General features: G+C 43.4%; 2 protein-coding genes across 8 annotated transcripts in view; one reads left to right on the top strand and one right to left on the bottom strand.

Moving 5' to 3' along the window:
* The window catches only part of wnt5b (wingless-type MMTV integration site family, member 5b), a 103,994-nt gene that overhangs the window by 28,772 nt on the left and 53,956 nt on the right, over positions 1 to 21,266 (bottom strand). For 2 of the 7 annotated variants that reach the window (XM_037760426.1, XM_037760428.1), the window contains 2 exons: positions 19,164 to 19,256; positions 5,577 to 5,725 (listed from right to left, as the gene is read on the bottom strand). The exons of 2 other annotated variants lie outside the window; for them this stretch is intronic. The gene's annotated coding sequence lies outside the window, so the exon portion shown is untranslated. Of the gene's footprint in view, positions 1 to 5,576; positions 5,782 to 14,277; positions 14,345 to 19,163; positions 19,257 to 21,266 lie in introns of those variants that run through there. 3 more of the 7 variants (XM_037760425.1, XM_037760427.1, XM_037760430.1) reach the window with 2 other exon arrangements.
* Positions 9,443 to 12,278, top strand: fbxl14b (F-box and leucine-rich repeat protein 14b). Its single transcript, XM_037760431.1, has one exon. The coding sequence runs from the start codon at positions 10,127 to 10,129 to the stop codon at positions 11,327 to 11,329; it is 1,203 nt and encodes a 400-aa protein (XP_037616359.1). The 5' UTR covers positions 9,443 to 10,126; the 3' UTR covers positions 11,330 to 12,278.

Genomic DNA, 21,266 nt, shown 5'->3' with positions numbered 1-21,266 from the left:
ATTTCCAGTGGTGTGGTTCGCCAATTAACATGTTCTCACATGGATTTGAAGGGAGATTGACTAATTTAGCCTTTAAATTGACAGCATTTCCACTGCATCAGAAGAAACCACGATCTTGGTGAATTTCTGTATCTCAAATTTAAATCAAATGCATTGTCCTGGGTGAATCATGAGGGTGACACCCAAATAACAGAGTGAAAATGTATTGAATAGGTGCTGGTTAAAACCTTGGCAGAGGAGTCAATCATTCTCTCCGTCAAACTTGACTCTGCAGGCTCTCACACTTGCCTTGAACCCCATTTAATGGATCTTGCCTACAACTCTGGTAATGGTAGTCTATACGTGTACGTCCGCATCAAAAACCTGCCTAGTGCCATTTCTGAGATTGAAAAAGAGCTGTTTTCCACCTTCATGGTCCCCCGCACAAACACAGACAAACAGAGAGTAAAATCCAGCCAGATAAACACACACACACACACACACACACACACACACACACAAACAATATGCAGCCTATTCATGCCAACAGATGACAGAGCGCATTGAGAAAATGCCAAAATGCTGACTACTGAGGGAGAGAGAGCACAAGGCTGAAAAATCTCCTATGTCAGACTGCAGAGCTGGCAGAAAAGAAAAGCATTGTTGAGGACACACACACACACACACTCACACACACGCACACACCTAGCAGCCTGTGTGGTGCAAAAACTGGAGCAGGGCGGCAGTGCATATAACACACACACACACACAAACATATGTACACAAACACATTCAGCCTGTGAGGCGTTGTGGCGAGACGGAAGCACAGACGAGTTGTCAGAGGAAAGAGAACGAAAAAGGAAGAAAGAAGTAAAAACAGAGGTAGAGATAGATGGAGAGAGATAAAAGAGAGAGCTGCACAGAGAAAAGGAGGCTTGCATCCTCCTGGCAGTGACCTCTCTCTCTGTGCACATCTGCTCTCTTCCTTCTCTTGTTTACCTCCATCATCTGTGGTCTTTTTTCCCCCTTTTTCTCTTGTGCATCTCATCTAATACGTCACCGTTCACTGTCAGTGTCATCCTGTTTATTGTCATGCTGACCGACACCTCAACGTCGTCTAGTTGCCTTAAAATTTCAGAAGTCATATCGGGATGAAAAAAGGAGACTTTGTCAACATGTAGCCAATAATTACATGGACGACACGTCTAAACTTCCTCTCGCTTTACAAAAGTGAAGCCAAAATGTCCCGGATACGGGAGATGCCATCCTTTTTGACGTCATTTGGAGCCAGAGTCTGTGTAGTAGTGATCGGGGGGGGGCCGGAGCTGCGGTATCATGGTCCCGCCCACATATTCGCTCGAGCCAATCACGAGCCAAGCATGACCACAAATTCTTATCATGAGCCACCTAGCTGCTACGTTAGCACCACGGCAGCTGTTTGGCTAGAAAGACACAACAACTAACAATAATATCTCTATAAGTACATTTATTATCACATTGACACGTTCTATTATACAAACTCGTGACGGTTAGCTAACCACCAGGGGGCTGACAATAAGTTAACACACCTTTTTTTAAGAGATGTATTTGTATCATCCTATTTGTGCTCGTGTGTCCTTGGACCTGTCTGTCATATATACAGGTATTTTTTAAAATGGATATTTTCACCTACGTTTAAAAAATAAAGTCTGTCCACACGACCTTTGTTTTAAAAAATATACCCGTCCACACTTGGACGCAAAAACAACTCTAAAAGCTTGCCGCAATATTTACATGTAACCACAAGTGAGATCACAAGTTGAGGGTCAAGGAATTTTGTTACCACCCTTCTCACTTGCTTTCCTTCGGCTTCATTACAGTCAGTTCAATAACAGTTATTGGATTCCTGGTCCAACTGTATGACTGTCGTCACTCTGCTGTCATCAACTGTCATGCATAAATGAGGAAAGGGAGGTTATTCAGGTTTATGTCCATAGCCCTTCACAGTGCTCCAAACCTCTCCTTCAATCGCACAAAAGCAAATTCAATCACCATTCGGCTTCCACATGTTTAATGTGTTCCCTGCTTTGGCCTCCTGTGATTGGAACATTTTTCAAATGTAAAGTAGTCCGAGCAGTACTAACAAAATGTAAAAAAATCCAGTAGTCTGCCATCTTTGTTATTGTTTCTGGCGCATGCTCAAAGCAACAATGGGCATGTGCGAAATGAGGAGAGGGCGTCATCGTTTCCCAAACGCTCCGTTTTCAACGTCCACACTGATAGAAAGTAACCAGAGGTTTTAAAAATCTGCAACTTAGAAGGCGTTTTCAAAAATATCCGTTTTTGTGACCCAAACTCCGTTTCTTCTTCTAGTTTTGGACCCTCCAGCTCTCTGTTCCCTTCAAAGGTCAGCACTGTCAGCACTGTTTGTCAATTTGTCAGCGGCATAAATTCACGTGTCATAAGCTGAACTCGATGCAAAAGCACAGATATATTTTTGCCTTGGCGAGCGAATTAATGATGATAGACTTCGGTCTGAAAAGTTTAAATTGGTGGGGTGATCAGACCTGTATCCTCCGTCAGAACTGTGTTAACACTTTTCATTCATATTGTATGAATTAGAACGAGAGACAGAGGATGGGATGCAAAAAAGAGTTGGAAAACGATAAGAGAGCAGGGAGAGAGACAGCAGAGGAGCTTTGAAGGCAGCTACACTCACACACACACACATACACACGGGCCATGTTTCAGTGCTGTACAGGTGAAGCCCCGGTGAAGCAAGGAAACACCTGAAGGAACATAAAAGATTCATCACTTACAGTGTACAGTGAGCGGGCATGTGCGTATACACACACACACACACACGCACACACACTGTCTGCTTTCTCTTCCATGTACTGGTGTGTGTGTGTGCGTACAGGGGAGAGAGAGAGAGAGAATCTACAGAGTCATGGTAATATCCAGTCAGGAAGGTGTCTGCTTTCAGGGGGGACGTGTTGACACACGCCCACGTAACCTTGGCAACCAGCAACCGCTGCGGGTGCAGATGAAGCACGTTGTCGAGGCGAGCAATTATGCAGTTAGAGCCCTCCCCTGAATCACCAAACACAGGACACGTTAAGTCACACACATGCACAAAAAAGAGACGCCACACATGACGGGGTCACGTGACGAGTAGAATCTTGGGAGAGGAACACTTTGGGGGAGATGACACACACATTTATTTCCCTCCATCTCTTCTGACACATCCTCTAAAAATACTCTTCCTCCCTTTTTCCTCTGACCCATTCCTTATTTTACCCCTCTCGCTTTTTTCCTCTCCCTTGCCTCACCCATCCCTCTCTGGCTCAGTGTGAGTGCTAGCTAGGGCCCAGCGGGTTTTCTGGGAGAGGTATGACACACCACAGCAGTGCACACACACACACACACATAGGTATACACGCACACATACACAGCTGTGATGTGAGGCAGACAGAGGGAGACAGAAAAACAGAAAAAATGCACGCTGAGCAAGTACACACACACACACACACACACACACACACACACACACACAGAGGCAGGTCATGCAGAGAGAGACTCAGCTACTGCTGCTGAAGAGAAAGCCTGTGGCATATAGATCCGCCTCTCTCCGTCTTCTCCATGTCTTTTCTATTTCTTTCCCTCTCTTGTCTGTGATCGTCTCGTTGTACAGACGACAGCTGACACCGACATTAAAAAGTTTGCTAATAACCTCCCACACAACACAGTCTGGCTGGCACTTTTAAAGCCACATTGGCCGGGTATTATTTTCCCTTTTGAACCCAACAAACATAAATTCGTGGAGGCAAACTGCCGACAGGGCCAAGAATCCGTGTACAGTTTGGTTTAACAGAACATTTGGATGAGACAAATCACATTTTGGTTTATGACCAAGCTAGTTTTTTGTCTTTAATCCCGGAAGGTTGTTCCAGCAAACTGACTGCAATTTAGCCACATTTAGCTGGAAGCTGGTGTTAATCTCCCACTCTCTTTATAACTCAAGGTGTTTACACGATCATTATAAAGCTTGGTATTCATGTCAGGATCTCTATTTTGAAAATGCATGACACACTGTGTGCCCGAGTACCAAGGACGTAGGTGTTGGCAGCCACAGGGGACAGTGCAGTTAACTGCGTGTTTTTTTTTTTTTGCCCTTGATGAAGTTACAGGATAGAAGTTAAAAGCAGAGAGGGACATCAGAAATAGTCAGCAGACCATTTCAGTCCATTTTGTATGATCTGTATTTCGGAATCCAGCGTTTAGGCCGTTTTGGTACGTCAACGTTTACACCAAAGATTTGTATGCTTTTTATAACTATAGCGTTCCCTAATCTGACCCATGTGAGTTGTTTTTATGATGACCTGAAATAGAAAGGAAAACCTGGGGGACCACTTCTGATTAGTACCTATACTTGTGTTCTGCAAGTATGAATATGTGGGTTTGTAAATCTGGATTAGTTGTTTTCTTCTAGTTATTATTACAGTATTAATATAATTTTCTTGTGAAAAAACTCAAGCTAAGTGTTCTTGACTTTGGCAACATTTTGACCTCATTATTCATGCCAATAATGTGTATTTGAGAGGGAGGGAGAAACTAATGTGACCCATCCATCAGTTGGAGTTCAGAAAAAGAGAGACAGAAGCAAAAGCAGGTAAAAATAGGCTATAGAAGAGAAGTTCGGTTGAGGAAGATGATGATGAGGAAACAGCCTTTACAATTTTTAGAGGGGTCGATAGTAACAAAATCAGGGATTTTGTGACTAAAAAGACTGCAGCTTTCTTATGGTACATGTTCACAGGGGCATTTTTTATCGCGGATTGTCTCGCTTCCCAGCATTGGACTCTTGATGGGCTGCCACTAGGCACAAGGCAACTGACTGGACGAACACTTTCCCTCGTGGGCTGCTGCTGCTCCCAGCTTTCAAAGTTGAACCAACATGGCGGCTCGTTTGGAAACTTTCTTCTCTTATATCACGAAAATAGTTCATCGAAATGTGTTTCTGAAAACATTTTATAACAGAAATAAGCCATGCAGTTGCTGAATCTGTCTTTATTTTAGATGGACAACGCTTTGTTTAAAAGTTTCAAGGGAGTTTCCAAAGGCGGTGAATCGCGTCGGACGCCTGTGATTTGCATCTAGACCTCAATATTATGCAAATGAAGAGCGGCCAACGTGAAGCCCCGTCTCTCGATTTGTACCAGAATGCATTGCACTGCTGCTTACATAGACAATGAATGGGAAGCGTGGAAAGAACCGAGGCTGTGGACACGTACCATATAAGACACTCACTTGATTTGTCTAACTCCAACTGCTGACGTGTCATAATGGCTTCGGATAAACTTTGAGATGTATTTTTGTACAAAACGAGGGGTCTTTTAACGGCCAGTAAGAACAGAAGGGAAGATTACAGCAAGCATAAAATGATTAAATGTACACATGGGCATCTAACTATTGCTTTAAGACAGACTTGAAAAAAAATCTCTTCTTAAGGAGAACAGAGAGGATGAGAGGAGAGTTGCTGTCAGTTGTGCTCGGCTGCTTCTTTCCATGTAAAGAGGCCTGTTTCTGCAGCTCCTCTCCCTCTCCGTTATCCTCACCTGATCACTGTTGCCTCTCTCCTCCTATCGCTCTGCCGCTATGTTTCTCATCAGCTCTTCCTCTCTCTCTCTCTCTTTCTCCTCTACTCTTTCTCAGCCACTCTGCCACACTCCACTGGCTTCAGCAAACGGCTCCCCTGTCATATTATCTCTCACACACACACACACACACACACACACACACACACACACACACACACACACACTGAGAGAGAAGCCTACAAACAGTGAGAAAAAGCGTTGCAAGCGTATAAAAAATATACTGTTTATACGCAAAAACAACATATGCAAATACATCTGTTCTCCTGTCTGTGCACGCACACACACATGCACATACTGTACATATAGATAAACACTGACACACACATGTGCACACACACACCCTCAGACCAAGGCTACTCCGGGGGTGAGAGAGGCCCACTGCAGGGCATGAAACTTGGTAGAGAGTATAAAAGATGCACTGTTCACACTACCTTTGCTGCTGTATTTGATCATTTGCATGCTTCGATACATTACATAAGCAATTTAGGAAAATATCTGCCGCATATAGCTATCTATTGATACACACATATGCACTCTCTCAGCACCACCAGCTGAGACTAAAGTGAGTTTTCAAGTATCAAAACATAAAGCAATGGCAGATGTGAGACAACAGCTTCAAAGTGATTATTTCGGTGCTTTATGAGAGACACATAAGAGACGAGACTTTTACAGATTTAATGGATGATTTTACCACCACAGTCACTTAAGGACACCCCATCCTTTCATATGTGTGTACACAATGTATTCACTGGCAGTGTAACAACACAGATGTTACACAGAGACATGTTTTTTTTTGGTCTTATTTAGCCTACAGATCTCAAATTAAACTGTGGCACATACTATAGTTTTATACGTCTCAGTGTGTGTAGGGACATATGGTGCCTTCAAATGAGGTCGTGTTTACCATGTTCATGAGAAGAGTCCATATGAACGCCCCCCTCATGTGGTATTCACAACTTCGTAAGTGGAAAGTTTCTGAAAGCTCTGGGTTTACGAGTTCTGACATGTTTGTTGACATTGTCAGAAATTGCGAAGGACGTGGAAGTTCATTTTTCGGCACATAATAAGTTAATATATTGTAATTTTAGTTGAATATTGTTTTTCTTTGTAATTTTATGTCTGCGGAAATTGTTGATATTCCCAATGGCCTCATCTTTTTCCTCTTGTCATTATGCTTTTGCATTTACTGCATTATGTCACCAGCTTGCTAGCTTGCTAAATTGTTAGCCTCTATGGCTTCTAGACGCCGACAGTCACATTAATATTTCCGGTGCCCAGCAGCGGTGTTCTCACGACTTAATCTCTTGAACGCCAAGCATATTGTGTACACGACTTCCCATGTTGTAAACACAAGCTCATGAGGGTCATTTGAAGGCACCATCAGTCTTTATGCTAAGCTATAAGTTAATCGTCTCCAGGCTCCAACTTCATGCAATGTACAGATATGAAAGTGGTATATCAATCTTCTCGCCTAACTCTCGTCAAGAAAGCGAACAAGCCCGTTGTCCCAAATTGTCGGAGCAGATTCTTTACACGGATTCAAAACTGTTGAAATGTTGCGCTTGGATCTCACATTCCCATACATGACCTCCCGTGTTAAAAACACGAGCTCACGAGTTTCATTTGAAGGAACCAATACACTCATATTGCACACACACTGACACAGAGTCAGTATCAAACCAATAAAGTGCGTTGAAGTGAATTAAAATAGATGTATTTGTTGTACATTGTTTCCAATATTATCAATATTATTATACAAGCTGTGTTTTATCGCATGTTTTCAAACAGTTAATATTCCAATATTTGACTGATGAAATGTTAAAGAGACTGAAACTTCTTACACGTATAAATCACCCTGGTGGGTGTCCATGCGCGCTCGCATATGTGAGCTCGCGTGAGGCTACGCTGTTCAGACAAGACTCCAACACAAACTACACGGAAGCACCAAAACCGCAAAGTTATATCTAGTGAAGCCCGTCTTGCAAAACAGTGTTGGCGGCGGTCGTAGTACGCGGGGGAGAACGTAGCTTTGGTCTCCAGGGCCGGAGTCTCTGCTCCGCTGCTCCTCTGCCTGCCTGCCTGCCTGCCTGCCTTCACTCAGCTCGCTTCACCTCACGTGCATGCGCGCACACTACACACTGCAAAAGACTTCGTAGCTCTGAGAATATCTAGTGAATGTACAGTGGACGTTTGTGCAGAAATAACTGCTGCAGCTCCTCCAGACCAACAGAAGTTTTCCGTGTCTTGTGAAGTGACGGGACTCCGCAGCGAGAAACGTTATCGTCTCCGACCGGGTGCCGGTGTCTTCCCTGTGTCCTCCGACCGCGGTCAGGAAGTTGAAGCAGGAAAAGCCAACACTAGGATCAGCATTGATTCATGGAGAGACCTTTGTCTGGTCAGCTAACATTACTGCCAAGCAGGTGAAATATAGAGTGATATTGTGGTTTTAGCTGACGTGTGTCGCCCATGGATGTATTAATTGAACTGGATACACCGTTGGAGGCGGGGCCCTGGTCATTCCTATGAGAGTTGCTCATTGGCGCATGAAGCCTAAATGGCTCGACTTCCGTCTGGAAAAGTACCCGTATCTTAGCGGATCTTGGGCAACTGGGACATGCGCAGTAGCGTCTGCTCGGTCACATGACTCGGTCACGGGGTCCCAACGTCACGCCGTCTTCACGGCTTGCGCTCCAGCCTCGCTAGTCTGGGTCTCACTCACATGAACGGAGGAAGGGAAATAACTCTGGATTCAGCTATTAGTGCAATTCACAACTTTAAAAACTTAATTTTTTAAATAAGGGCTATTAGAGTGTACGTACTGGGAAGTTGATTCACCTCAAAACAAATTATCCGCTCAGTTACAGACGTCTCTTTCCCAATGTAAGTCTATGGGAAAAAGGCTTTTTGGGCCCAACGCGACTGACACGGAAGTTGCAGTACCACCGTTTGGCCACTACGAAAGTCCGGATCGTCGACCGGCGCACGTCCTGGGGGCTTGGTGTCGCCTCACTGTTTTGAGCGATGCTCGTTCATGTCTATTTAGAGCGTGCACAAGCTCGAGCCCGATGCTGACTTTCATTGACTTAGCGGCCACAGGTGTCGCTGTTAACAAGCATTTCTGATTCTTACAAACAGTCCCTTTAAAATAGATGTATTTGTTGTACATTGTTTCCAATATTATCAATATTATTATTCAAGCTGTGTTTTATTGCATGTTTTGAAACAGCCCAATATTTGACTGATGAAATGTTAAATCTATTATTATTATTATAATGTTTGGGGGTTTTGTAATAAAGTAGTCAGAGAGGAGAGAGTGGACAGAGAGAGAGGCTGTTTACAAGAGACAAAGAACACTGTATTCTGTTGCTGTGGCTGTTCTACTACTATCTCCACTACAACAATAACAACAACAATAATAAAGCAACATATTCATGCCAAGTTAAAGAGTGAAGTGGGCTTCTCCAGTGTGCTCTCCTGTGTTTCCTGTGTGGTCCTCTCAAAGGGTTAAAGCCCAAAGTGAACTGAATTGTAAGAAGTTGGTTTCCAAGGGAAACTGTTCGCACCGTTCCAGCTGAGGCGGGACCAACCAACACGGAGGCAGAGAGAGGGGTGCTTCGATAAAAATGACACAGTTAATGTCGCACTGCAGCTCTTTAATTAAATATATTAACACACTTATGTTTGCGTGTTAGCTTTGTAATTACGACGCTATTAGCTATTTGTTATTGAATCGAAATTGAAAGGTATAATAATGAAAATGTTTGTTGTAGTCACCCCTCCCGTGCTGCTAGAGTGCTGGGGTCCCTGCCAAGTCGGTTTGAAAAGAGCAGACAAAGGCTTTGAGCCCAGGACGCCCATCTCTCTCTCTCTCTCTCTCTCTCTCTCTCTCTCTCTCGCTCTCTCTCTCACTCTCTGCCTACAAACACAGCTCTATCTTTCTCTGCTCTTTCTATCATGGAGATGTTTTCTAATAGGCGGCGTTAACAGTGTTTATTCTTTCTTATTCTGCGATGTACGACCGTCTGGATCCCCGCTCGGCCGAGAGAGGGAGGCTTTTAGTGGGTATAAAACAAGGAAGCGTCGTCTGAGAGACAGAGAGAGAGAGAGAGAGAGAGAGGAAGCATTGAAGGCTTTTTCCTCCTCTCCTCCTCCTCCTTCCTCCTTCTTCCCTTGCAGCCCCCCTTTGCCTCTTCTTTTTTTGGCGGAGAGAGGAGTTGAGGCAGGAATAAAACGCTTTTTTTTGGGTGTTTTTCCTGCTTTTTTTTAATGCATTTGAATCCTACTGCGCAACCAGGCAACCAGAGAGGATCACGTGGTGGTGTTGGAGAGAGTTGGATCGATTCTTGCACAGTTCAATACTATTCAATCCTATTTCTTTACTTCTGTGGAGATAACTGGGACTGTTGATACTTTTGCATAATTTGCAAAAGAGAGAGAGGGTGGTTTTTCTTTTTCAGCCTTGGAGGTGTGGAGTATTAGTTCTTCATATGCCTGGGGTTTGAAAAACAATGGAGACGCACATTTCGTGCCTCTTCCCGGAAATTTTGGCCATGATTTTCAGCTATCTGGACGTGAGGGACAAAGGCAGGGTAGCCCAAGTGTGTATCGCTTGGAGGGACGCATCCTACCACAAGTCAGTGTGGAGGGGGGTGGAGGCCAAGCTGCACCTCCGCCGGGCCAATCCCTCCCTGTTCCCCAGCCTCCAGGCCAGGGGCATCCGGAGGGTCCAGATCCTGTCCCTGCGTCGCAGCCTGAGCTATGTGATCCAGGGCATGCCCAACATCGAGTCCCTCAATCTGTCCGGCTGCTACAACCTCACGGATAACGGCTTGGGTCACGCGTTCGTGCAGGAGATCCCGTCGTTGAGGGTCTTGAACCTGAGTCTGTGCAAGCAGATCACAGACTCCAGTCTGGGCAGGATAGCTCAGTACCTGAAGAACCTGGAGGTGCTGGAGCTCGGTGGCTGCAGCAACATCACCAACACTGGGCTTCTGTTGATAGCCTGGGGCCTCCACCGGCTCAAGAGCCTCAATCTGAGGTCCTGCAGGCATGTCTCGGACGTGGGGATTGGACACTTGGCGGGCATGACCCGCAGCGCGGCGGAGGGCTGTCTGAACCTGGAGTACCTGACCCTCCAGGACTGTCAGAAACTGACGGACCTGTCACTCAAACACATTTCCAAGGGGCTCACCAAGCTCCGGGTACTGAACCTGAGCTTCTGCGGTGGGATCTCAGACGCGGGGATGATCCACCTCTCCCACATGACCTCCCTGTGGAGCCTCAACCTACGCTCCTGTGACAACATCAGCGACACTGGGACCATGCACCTCGCCATGGGCACCCTGAGGCTCTCTGGGCTTGACGTGTCCTTCTGCGACAAGATAGGGGACCAGACCCTGGCGTACATCGCCCAGGGGCTGTACCAGCTCAAGTCCCTGTCCCTGTGCTCGTGCCACATCTCCGACGACGGGATAAACCGGATGGTGAGGCAGATGCACGAGCTGAGGACCCTGAACATTGGACAGTGTGTGCGCATCACGGACAAAGGGCTGGAGCTCATAGCCGACCACCTGACCCAGCTGGCGGGCATCGACCTGTATGGATGTACCAAGATCACCAAGAGGGGACTGGAGAGGATCACACAGCTCCCCTGCCTTAAAGTGTTGAACCTGGGACTCTGGCAGATGACAGAGAGTGAGAAAGTGAGGTGATTGGAGATGTTTGTGTTGTTTTTGTTTTTGGATGGGGACATGAGGAGGGGGAATAGTTGGGCAGGTACATTTCTTGTCTTATTTCAAAAGAGAGAAAACCTCCCTTTTCCCTCCTGTGTGGTCGTGTAAGGTGTGCTTCTCCCATGTGACCAGAATTTTATGTTCAAGTGTTTTTATTTTTTCTCTCTGTTGGCCTTGCAGGAGTTCAATTAGTGTTTGATATGACTTAATATTCTGCCTGGTAGGAAGCAATTAGAACTTTTTTGCAAGGAGCTCATGAAAATTAGCGATTGTTTTGATATCTCAGAAATTCTGACATCAGACTGGAATAACTTGCAAATGCAAATCAGCTCGTTTCACACATACTGACACTTGCTTCTAGAAAAATTCTCAAAGTGAAACCATCCAAAGTGGCATGCACCTTTTCATTTAAAGCAAAGTGAGGTTTTGAAACTTTTTTTTTTTTGGGTTCTTTTTACAGTGAGTCTGGATTTGAGACATTTACGACAAATCTCCGCTACAGCCATCACGCCTAAAAACATTTGGCTACCTCGTATGTGGTTGTTTTTAAAGGGTGTATACTGTTAAAAAAAAAAAAAACAGAAGGAAAGCGAGAATGAGAGACTGGGAGAAAATGTGCCTAAAGGGACTGTGTCTGCCCCCTCCCCCCATCCCTCCCTCCATGAGCAGAGCTGGAGAAAGGAGACCAGGACACAATCTAACTACCTTTGTTAATTTACCCCCATAAACAGCAACAATTTCCCACAGAGAGAAAGAGAGAGAGAGAGAAGGACAGCGAGCTGTAAAATGTATTCAGATTTTAATGACGACGCTTTATGCAAAAAACATAAACCCGCTTGTGTGCGAGAGCTTTTTTATCGTTTGTTTCCTCATTTTTAGGGATAAAGTCCAACTTTCACGCCCTTTCGAGACGTGTAGCTTTGGCCAATATAAAGGAGACAAGATTATCAGCTTACCCTTAGAAGAAATACCTATAGTCATCCCGTTAGAGCTGCAACTAACGACTATTTTCATTGTTGATTAATCTGTTGATTATTTTCTTGATTAATTGATCAGTTTGGTCTACAACATGTCAGAAAATGATGAAAAATGTCGACGATGATGTCCTCAAATGTCTTGTTTTGTCCACAACTCAAAGAGTTTACATGCATAGAGGAGTAAAGACACCAGAAAATATTCAAATTTAAGAAGCTGCAATCCGAGAATTATTACTTTTTTTCTTAAAAAATTACTCAAACCGATTAATCTATCATCAAAGTAGTTGCTGATTAATTTAATAGTTCTACAATAATGTAGAAGAAGTCACTTTGTCTTCTACTAAATGGACTAAAATCCTGATGTTTTTTTCTTAAAGAATTACTCAAACCGATTAATCGATTATTAAAATAGTTGGCGATTGATTTAACAGTTGGTTGATTAATCGTTGCAGCTCTACATCCAATAATAATACAATAGAGATATAGGAATATTGAAGCGCTATAATGCTAGATCAGAAATATGATCAGACTGTAATTAAACACAACATACGTCCATGTAAGTGTGTTATAGGAGTATTTTTTCTAAGGGACGCTGGTGGACATAAATGTCAGTGGAGTGTCGTACTTCAAATTGAAGTGATTTCTATATCTTACATTGATCGAAACAAATCAGGGTTTGTCTCATGGCTTTATTTTCCCACGTTAATGCCAACACAGGTCGCATTCATATTCATGTTGCTCTCACCGCTGAGAGAGAGAGAGAGAGGGAGGGAGAGGAGGGTAAGGATATCTTTTTTTCCCTCCTCTTTTTCTCCATCTCTCCCTGAATAAAAATACCCCGAATCCATTTTGAGACATGCTTAGAATAAGGAGCAATCGATTATTTTTTCTTTCTCCCTCTCCGTGTCGGGTTACAAGCGGAATGCGTCTCTTTCTCTCCCCATCTCCCTCTCTCTCTCTTTTTCTTTCACACACACACACACATTAACACACACACATGCACACATACACATGGAGGCCTGTGTGTGCGCGTTTTTAATGTAATGCAATGACCTGCTAGAAAAATTAATATACGGATGTGCGTCCTGCTGACAAAGCTGTGTGTGTTTGACAAATAAAAAAAGATGTACTGTATATTATGTGTTTGTAAAGAAGAAAAAAAAATGCAGAATCCCAAAATTTAAATTGTTTTATATTCTTACGGTTAAAACAATTAAAGATATTTATATAATGAACGAAAAGAGCGGTGTGGACTACTTTTGTGTAGGTGTAGCAATCCATTATTGTCTGTTTTTTCCATTAAGAATGTGAACATTTGGTAATTTGACATTGTTTATTCCCACAGTACTGCTATGGTGTTGTCCTACAATGAAGGCACATTTAGTACAATAAGGGCTTTTATTCTAATGCATTGCTCCTAATAACCGCCCACGCATTTCTGTGTATTGTCCCTGATCAGTCCAGCCTTGCTTCTCAACAAACAAAAAAAATCTGTTGTGTTGTTTTATTATTTACGAGGAGATTCAAAATGGATGCTTGCCGTCTTGATTTGGCTGCAGTGCCTGTGTAATTAATTATCACCAGGGCGTTTATTATAGGAAGCTGTTCTACCCTGCTGGCTTTTTTAATCATCAACGTCTGCTTTTAACCCTCAAATGCAGCGGAAAAAAAAAAGTTGTTTCAGCTCAACTGGTAGTTGTTGGGGTCTACATTTACGTCTCAAAGGTTTCAAAGCGCAAAGGTAGTTAAAGTTAGAGGTTGTATTTAGTGGATTTCATGGTTTAAATGGAAGGTTTTTGGGGTATTAGCTTTGGTTATATTTTTGCAGTGTTTCATTTCACATGTGGCAGAGCTGCGTCTGTGCGGCGTAATGAGATCTAAAGTTGGTTAGAGCAGATTTCCCCTCTTTCTGCTTTCCATCATGGACGTGTCCTGTGTGTGAAGTGACACCACACACACACACACACACACACACACACACACACACACACACACACACAGACACAGAGGGTTGCCAGACCAGTCAGTAGCCATTGTCTGTCTTTAGAAGTTAGGAAGGCAGGTTTTGGTGGGGGGATTTTTTTTCCTTCTTTTCCTCTCTTTCTCCTCCTCTTGTTCAGTCACGCATACCAGATCCTAGACCAGGCAGGAGACCCCCCTACCCCACCACTACCCCACCCACTGCTCCTTACTCCCCCCCTACACACACACACACACACACACACACACACACGTTTTAGCATTCCACACCATCATTCAAAGCATTTAAGCATTCTCCCTCCCCTGACTCTCTGTCCATGGGGATTTGGGGGGGATAAAGGCCAGCGGAGGGATTGTTGACCACAGGGACAGAGAGAGACGGAAAGAAAGAGGACACACAGAGAGACAGAGAGAGAATGTCAGTGTTTGCTGTTTCTTAAGTTTGCTTTAGCTGGCCTTTGGTCTTGTGCAATAGCACTGCAATGAGTGCACACTGAGATGTGAAAGATTTGTCTGTGACATTTTTGTGCCGCTTTATCCCAGAAACATCTGAAAATCAGTTTGGAAAACCACAGAAAGAATAATATGAAGTTGAGCTGTGCTTATTGCCTATATACAGTACTATTGTTATACATTGTGTGCCTTATAATAAGAGCTGGGACGATTCACCTATCTCCCGGTTCGATACTGTCACGATACTTGGGTGCCGATTCGACATGTATTGCGATTCTACAAGGATTGCGATTTGATATTATGATTTATTGCGATTTTTGTTACCTTTTTCACACTAGAAAAAGTTTAATCAAACACTTCTAGAGACTTTTATTTTGGAAAATATCTATATTAATACAGTGAGTGTTTGATTTTAAGCATATTTGTAGTCAGAGATGTCCTGAAGTCAAATATATCAGTCATTATTTATTACATTTTTTCCAACAACCCCAAAAATCAAAGACTAAAGACATTTCCCTCACAAATTAGTGGTATTTTCTTTTTAATTTATAAGGGACAGGTATTATGTGTTATACATCTGGTGAATATTATCCAATTAATCTTATCTCCATATTTGTGTTATACAGTTGCTTTTGTTAAAACCTTATTTTGAAAACCGGACATTCGTATACTTCCGCTAACTTCGCCAAGTCCGTCTCTAGCTCTCCTGTCAGCTCCGTTCTCTTTATACATCCATGGTCAGCTCCGTTTGAATGCATTTAACATAAATGTCAGTATATAGGTGCTCTACATTTGTAGCGTCGGTCAATTTGACCACGGAGATGCGAGTGACGGTTAGCTTAACTGCACGTTACCGCAATACGATAGCGTTTCCTGTCCATGACAGAGTTAGCATGCAGCTTTAGCCATGATATCTAGCTCTGCTTTTCCTGTCAATGTGTGAAACCCAAAGTGTTTCCATACTTTACTGTATGTGTAGTGTTTACCACTTTGTATTTAAAATGTGAGGGTGCAGGTCTTATCCATGTGGAGCCTCCGCCGTTTTCTACTTTCTTGTTTCGGCTCGCTGCGGCCGGCTGCTGTTTGTTTAGGTTGACGGATATGGAACGGATATGACGTTGCGTTTCTCAGACTACAACAACAAAAGCGGTAACTTCCTTTTACCTCTGTATAGACTCAAATGAAGCAAATATATCGATTCTGGCATTAAAAAATGTATTTCAAAATCGAAAAAAAAAAAGTCGCGATACATAGGTGAATTGATTTTTTTCCCCACCCCGACTTATAATGACCAACAAATGTGGTTAATCTGTATGCGAGTTGGTTTGTTTGAATCCTGAATGCTGCAGCAAGGCAACAACTAGAAACACAACTCAAAAGGAAAGAGGTGTGACGTTGTACCAAATTGGAGCTTGAATGCTGATAAATGACTAGAGAGATGGGGAGGCGTGCAACGTAGCCGATTGTTTCTTTATCATTTGACATTTAGTGTCTGCAGACCTTTCCCCGACAGATACAGGAGACCCACCGTGACAAGGTCACATCACGTGTCTCTACAGAAAGGTCCACAGGCTGAAATGTAGACTGACAAAGATACAATCAGCTGCATTCAAATGATAATGTGATACCTTATTAATCCCCATAGGGAAAATCTCTTTTTGTCTGCCACCCTCCACAGGGAGGTCAGAGGTCAGGCTCGGCTCCAGAACCCCACTGCTGCAGCTGTACTGGGGATTTGGTGTCTTGCTCAAGGACACATCAGCAGGGTGGAGGTTTTGTCATGTTTTTTACGTTAGGTCACCTTGTCTCGCTGTTCGTTTGTGAGTCCTTGGTGTTGGCCACCTGTGAAGCACCAATTTTAAAATGCTCTTTTTCGATGAAACAATTCTCCCATAACAGTCTGTGAGGGGAATGCAAACTCGTCCCTTATTGTATAAGTTGCAGTCTCAATTTGCATTTTGAATAGAGAGAGCCGGTTGTGAATTAAGCTCTGGAGTTTCACTGCTGGGCGTTCGGCATTATGTGGTTACGGAGCATGATATATCACTCTATTGTATACTGTGCGATTTAACGTTGCATTGCATGAAAAGAACTGTGGGCTATACTGAACACAGGTGCTACCCATATTTCTATCACACAAAAAAGATAATTTGCAAGAAAAATACCACTGATTTGTGTTTTAAAAAGACTACGCTAGCACAGAACATTTTGTAATTTTACACTTCCATACTTGCTCATCTTTAGTACAGTTCTGCTTCCCTTTTGTAACACATTCACACACACAGTAAAACCACTTTCCTACAGATGAAGTTGGATATTCCATCTGAATGACTTGTAATTTTCAGATTCAGGAGCGACATTACAATAGTTTCGAATCCACTAATGGAAACTGTTTGACAATTTGGGACAATGGGCTTGTTCATTTTCTTGACGAGAGTTAGATGAGAAGATTGATATATCACTCTCATATCTGTCCATTGAATATGAAGTTGGAGCCAGGAGACGATTTGCTTAGCTTAGCATAGAGACTGAAAGCAGGCACAAATAGATAGTCTGGCTCTGTCCAAAGGTAAAACATCTGCCTAGCAGCTTGCTAGTTGACACGTTTGATCTTGTTTGTTTAATCCGTAAAAACTGGAGTGCTCTCTGGTTGACATCATGGTGATGGCTGTTGCTTCATATTAACCGTACATACGTGACATTGGTATTGATTTTCTTGTCTAACTCTCAGCAAGACAAGCGAGCGTGTTTCCTAAAATGTCAAACTATTCCTTTAAGACACATAATCGGCCCGTCCAGGTGCTTCGGGGATCAAGTTTTACAGCTGTAATGTGTTTACAGTTTGTTGTGGAGATGATCAAATGTGTTAAAGTCCACGTACTAACCAACAAATGTAGCTACAAGTTCTGGCGTTATTCATCCACATGGCTCACGAAGAGAAATCAACAACTTGAGGATGAGACTGTGTGGATGAATATTTCAACAGATGCACACTAACACAGCCAGGTTTGGGGGTTCTAACTCAAAGGTTTTCACTGTGGCAGCCATGCAACACTGTAAGGCAGCTGCGATCAAAGCGCTCACCAAATGGCTTTATGTTAAGAATATACCTCGCTCTCAGTGCGATTCACTCTTCAAACCCACACATCCTGCCTGTCTGCGTGACTGACAGCCTCCAAACAAGTTAATTCAAAAGCTTACAGGCACCCAAATTAGACAAAGACGACACATTTCTGCCCCATATAGGTCACTAACATGTGTAACAAAAAAAAAAAACATTTCGTGCTATAAACGCTGCTTTTGCATTTGAACTTTGGTGTGTGAGTGAGTGCGCATCGGGCCCGTAAGTTGTAAAAGTTGAACTGTGACTCGTCACGTTGTTGCTCTGAACCACATTTCCTGTCAGGCTGAGAGGAACAGCAGTGTGTGTGTGTGTGTGTGTGTGTGTGTGAGAGTGAGTGTGTTTTACTGCTATCATTAAAGGAATTGTTCACCATTAAAAGGGGAACTAGGGCTCTTCACAACAAAGCAGCGGGGGTATTAGCAGCAGAGTGTTACTGCCCTCCCTCCGCATCATCTCTCCGTCTTTGGCTGCAACTCCTCGTCTGTCTGTCGGTCGCCTTTCATCCCCATTTCTTCTTCTTCTCGACTTATTTATGCCAAATTTTGAAGCTTTCCCCTTCCTGTCTCTTCATCTCCACCTGCTTACTTCCCACTCTTTTTCTTCCCTCATTTTCTAACCTCTAACTTGATTTCTTTCTCCCTCTTTTCATGCCCACGGTCTCCCTTTTCCTCCCTATCTCTCTCCTCTTTCTCCTCCCCCCCCCCCCTCAGCATTTCCATTTCTATCCCTCCTTCCTCCTCCTCCTCCTCTCTGCGGCACCTGGTGTTGAGGTGTCGCTGAGGTACAGTAGACGGCTCTTTGAAGTCCCAGGGGCCCTCGGGGGCTGTGTGTGTGTGTGTGTGTGTGTCAGGAAACTTTTTTTTTATCAGCAGCTCCAGTCAAGAACATTTGGGCGTCTCTAACGTTGAAACGACCTTCCCTGTGCAAGTGTTCCTACATGTGTGTGTACTGTATTTCCTGATTATGTATAGCGGGGGGAATTTAAATCCCTATTACCATTAATTTTTAGCTTTCTCAACCAATGAAAGCTGGACAGAGGGGATAGTTCAAGTTTTTTTTTAAGCTTTAGGAGGTAACTGTGACAAAACTATACTTTTTTGTGTGTATAATATGAGCTTGATTACATTCTATGAGCCCTTTGGGATATGAAACCACACAAAAACATATGTTTTCTATTCAAATAAGACTATAAAAACACCATTATAATCATGGTAGGAGTTAGATATTGTTTTTAAAGCTATTCAGAGTAGGAACATGGTGTGGTCAAATTGTAACTTACTGGGTTTACAGCTGGAACAGTCGGAGAAAAGAGGGGGGAGGAGCAGAGGAAAAAGCACCTCTGTCCTGAAGTCTGCTATGGTCAGCACCCAACCTGGAGAGAGAGAAAGAGAGGGGGCGGTAAGGCGGAGGAAGAGAGAGAAAGAAAACCAGGGAAATTGGTAAAAAAAAGAAGAGAAAGGAAAAAGAGTCAAGGGAGAAACAGATGAGGTTGGAGAGAAAGAGAGGGAGAGAGAGAGAGAGAGAGAGAGAGGAATCTGTGAGTCACTGTTTAACTGTGGGCTGCTAAAAGTCGGCTAGCCATGTTAAAATACCGTCTGGACACACACACACACACACACACACACACACACACACACAAACACACACGCACACACACACACACCAAACTCTTCCAAAATACAGAAATCGGCCTAAAATTCAACAATGGCTGGCACACACTCACCCACACACACACACACACATTAAAAGTTTATGCAGAAACCCTGCTTCTGCCTCTCTCAGACTCCGCTGCCCAACAGACCAGCTAATTATTTTCCGTCGGACACCAGGCACGCACACACACCTCCGCTGCACATTCCTCAGAAAGCAATGAGCTGCTTTTCTACAAAGGTAAGAAGAATTTAGGCGAAGGTTAGAAATAATTCTTTCCATTTCAGAAAGTCGAACTTTGCAGCAAAGGAGGAACAATTACATCATCCAACCCCTAAGTGATTAATTATTGATGATTTTTTTTTTCTCTCTGAAGGAGAAGAAGTCGGTGGATTACAATAAGTTCTTTCTCTACAAGAGCAATCCTTGCCAGAGATGGAGCTGTGGTTTTAACTACAGTATATGCAACATGATTCACTTTCTTCAGCTGTCTCTGCGACTATTATTCTCACCAACATGTTATTTGAACACTACTGGTTAATCTGATGATTGCCTGTTTGATTACCTCTAGTTAGTGTTGTTAGTTAGTTGCTACTGAACAAGTAATGAGGCAGTATGTTGCAGTAAAGGGCATGCATGCTCAGCAAACCTCTTCATAATAATATTGTGATATGTAGGACACAGTTAAAGCAACAGTGGGTAAAATTGGAGCAAATATGATTAAAGAAAGTTATTTTTATAAAACAGTCACTATATGCTGACAGTAGTGCATGTGACAGGAAATCTGAAAAAAAAATCATGTGCCTCTGTGTCCTCCGGTGTCCTACGGTGCTCCTAATGGCATCTGCAAAATTTCACAGACCGGAAGAAAACAACCAATCAGAGCCGAGCTGAAGCCTAGCATCCCTGAGCAGCTGTCAATCACTCGTGAACTCTGATCAAACGGTCAAACTAGGCCGCGCTGATCAATTATGAATCAATACTCTGTTAGTGTAATGCCTATTTCTCGCCTCAAATGTTGTCAGAAACATCTTTTAGTGCACTGTTTAGCTGTAAAATGAAAAAGTTTGTGACCCAGCAGCCATGTTGAGATCTGCTGAGGAAATACCAAGCACCGCCCACCAGCCGGAGCACAGCCAATAGGAACGCTCTCTCTGAAATGACCTGTGATTGGCCAAAGTCTCCCGTCACGTACTAGATTTTTCTAAAGCCTGAAAACAGAGCCATGAAGAGGTGCAGAAGTCTAGTTTTCTCTCAGAGCACTTGAATTACAATATGCTGAAAGGTTATTATGGATTTTTTTGCTCAATGATGCCAAAAACATTCTGCCTACTGCAGGTTTAACGGCTGTGTCAGGGTTGTAAATCATGCCCTATCGGAGCAGGTAGCACACTGGCCGGACACATTCTAGTTTCTGCAGTTCTATTATTTACTCCATCCTGCCGGCACAATAGATCTGTAGTCCTGGTTGTGTAGCCAGGCCTCTGTGGCTGAGTTATGTTAGCATAGTAAACATGTGTGGGTATAGTACGCAAACCTGCTAACATACTGTCATCATGCACATTCTTAATGAAATAACCACTCAATTAATTTATTGGTTATATTTAACTTCAATTGACAAAATGTTTTTCACATGAGCTCCCATCCATATTAACCTACCTGCTGGTCATGGGTTCAAACTGCCAAACAGGAAGTGAGAGCTTCCAATAAGCTTTATAGTAGAGGGAACGCA

This window comes from Sebastes umbrosus, chromosome 23, assembly GCF_015220745.1.
Source record: "Sebastes umbrosus isolate fSebUmb1 chromosome 23, fSebUmb1.pri, whole genome shotgun sequence".
Classification (NCBI taxonomy): Eukaryota; Metazoa; Chordata; class Actinopteri; order Perciformes; family Sebastidae; genus Sebastes; species Sebastes umbrosus.
The sequence above is the reverse complement of the archived record's forward strand: the minus strand, read 5'-3'. Positions and strand labels throughout refer to the sequence as shown.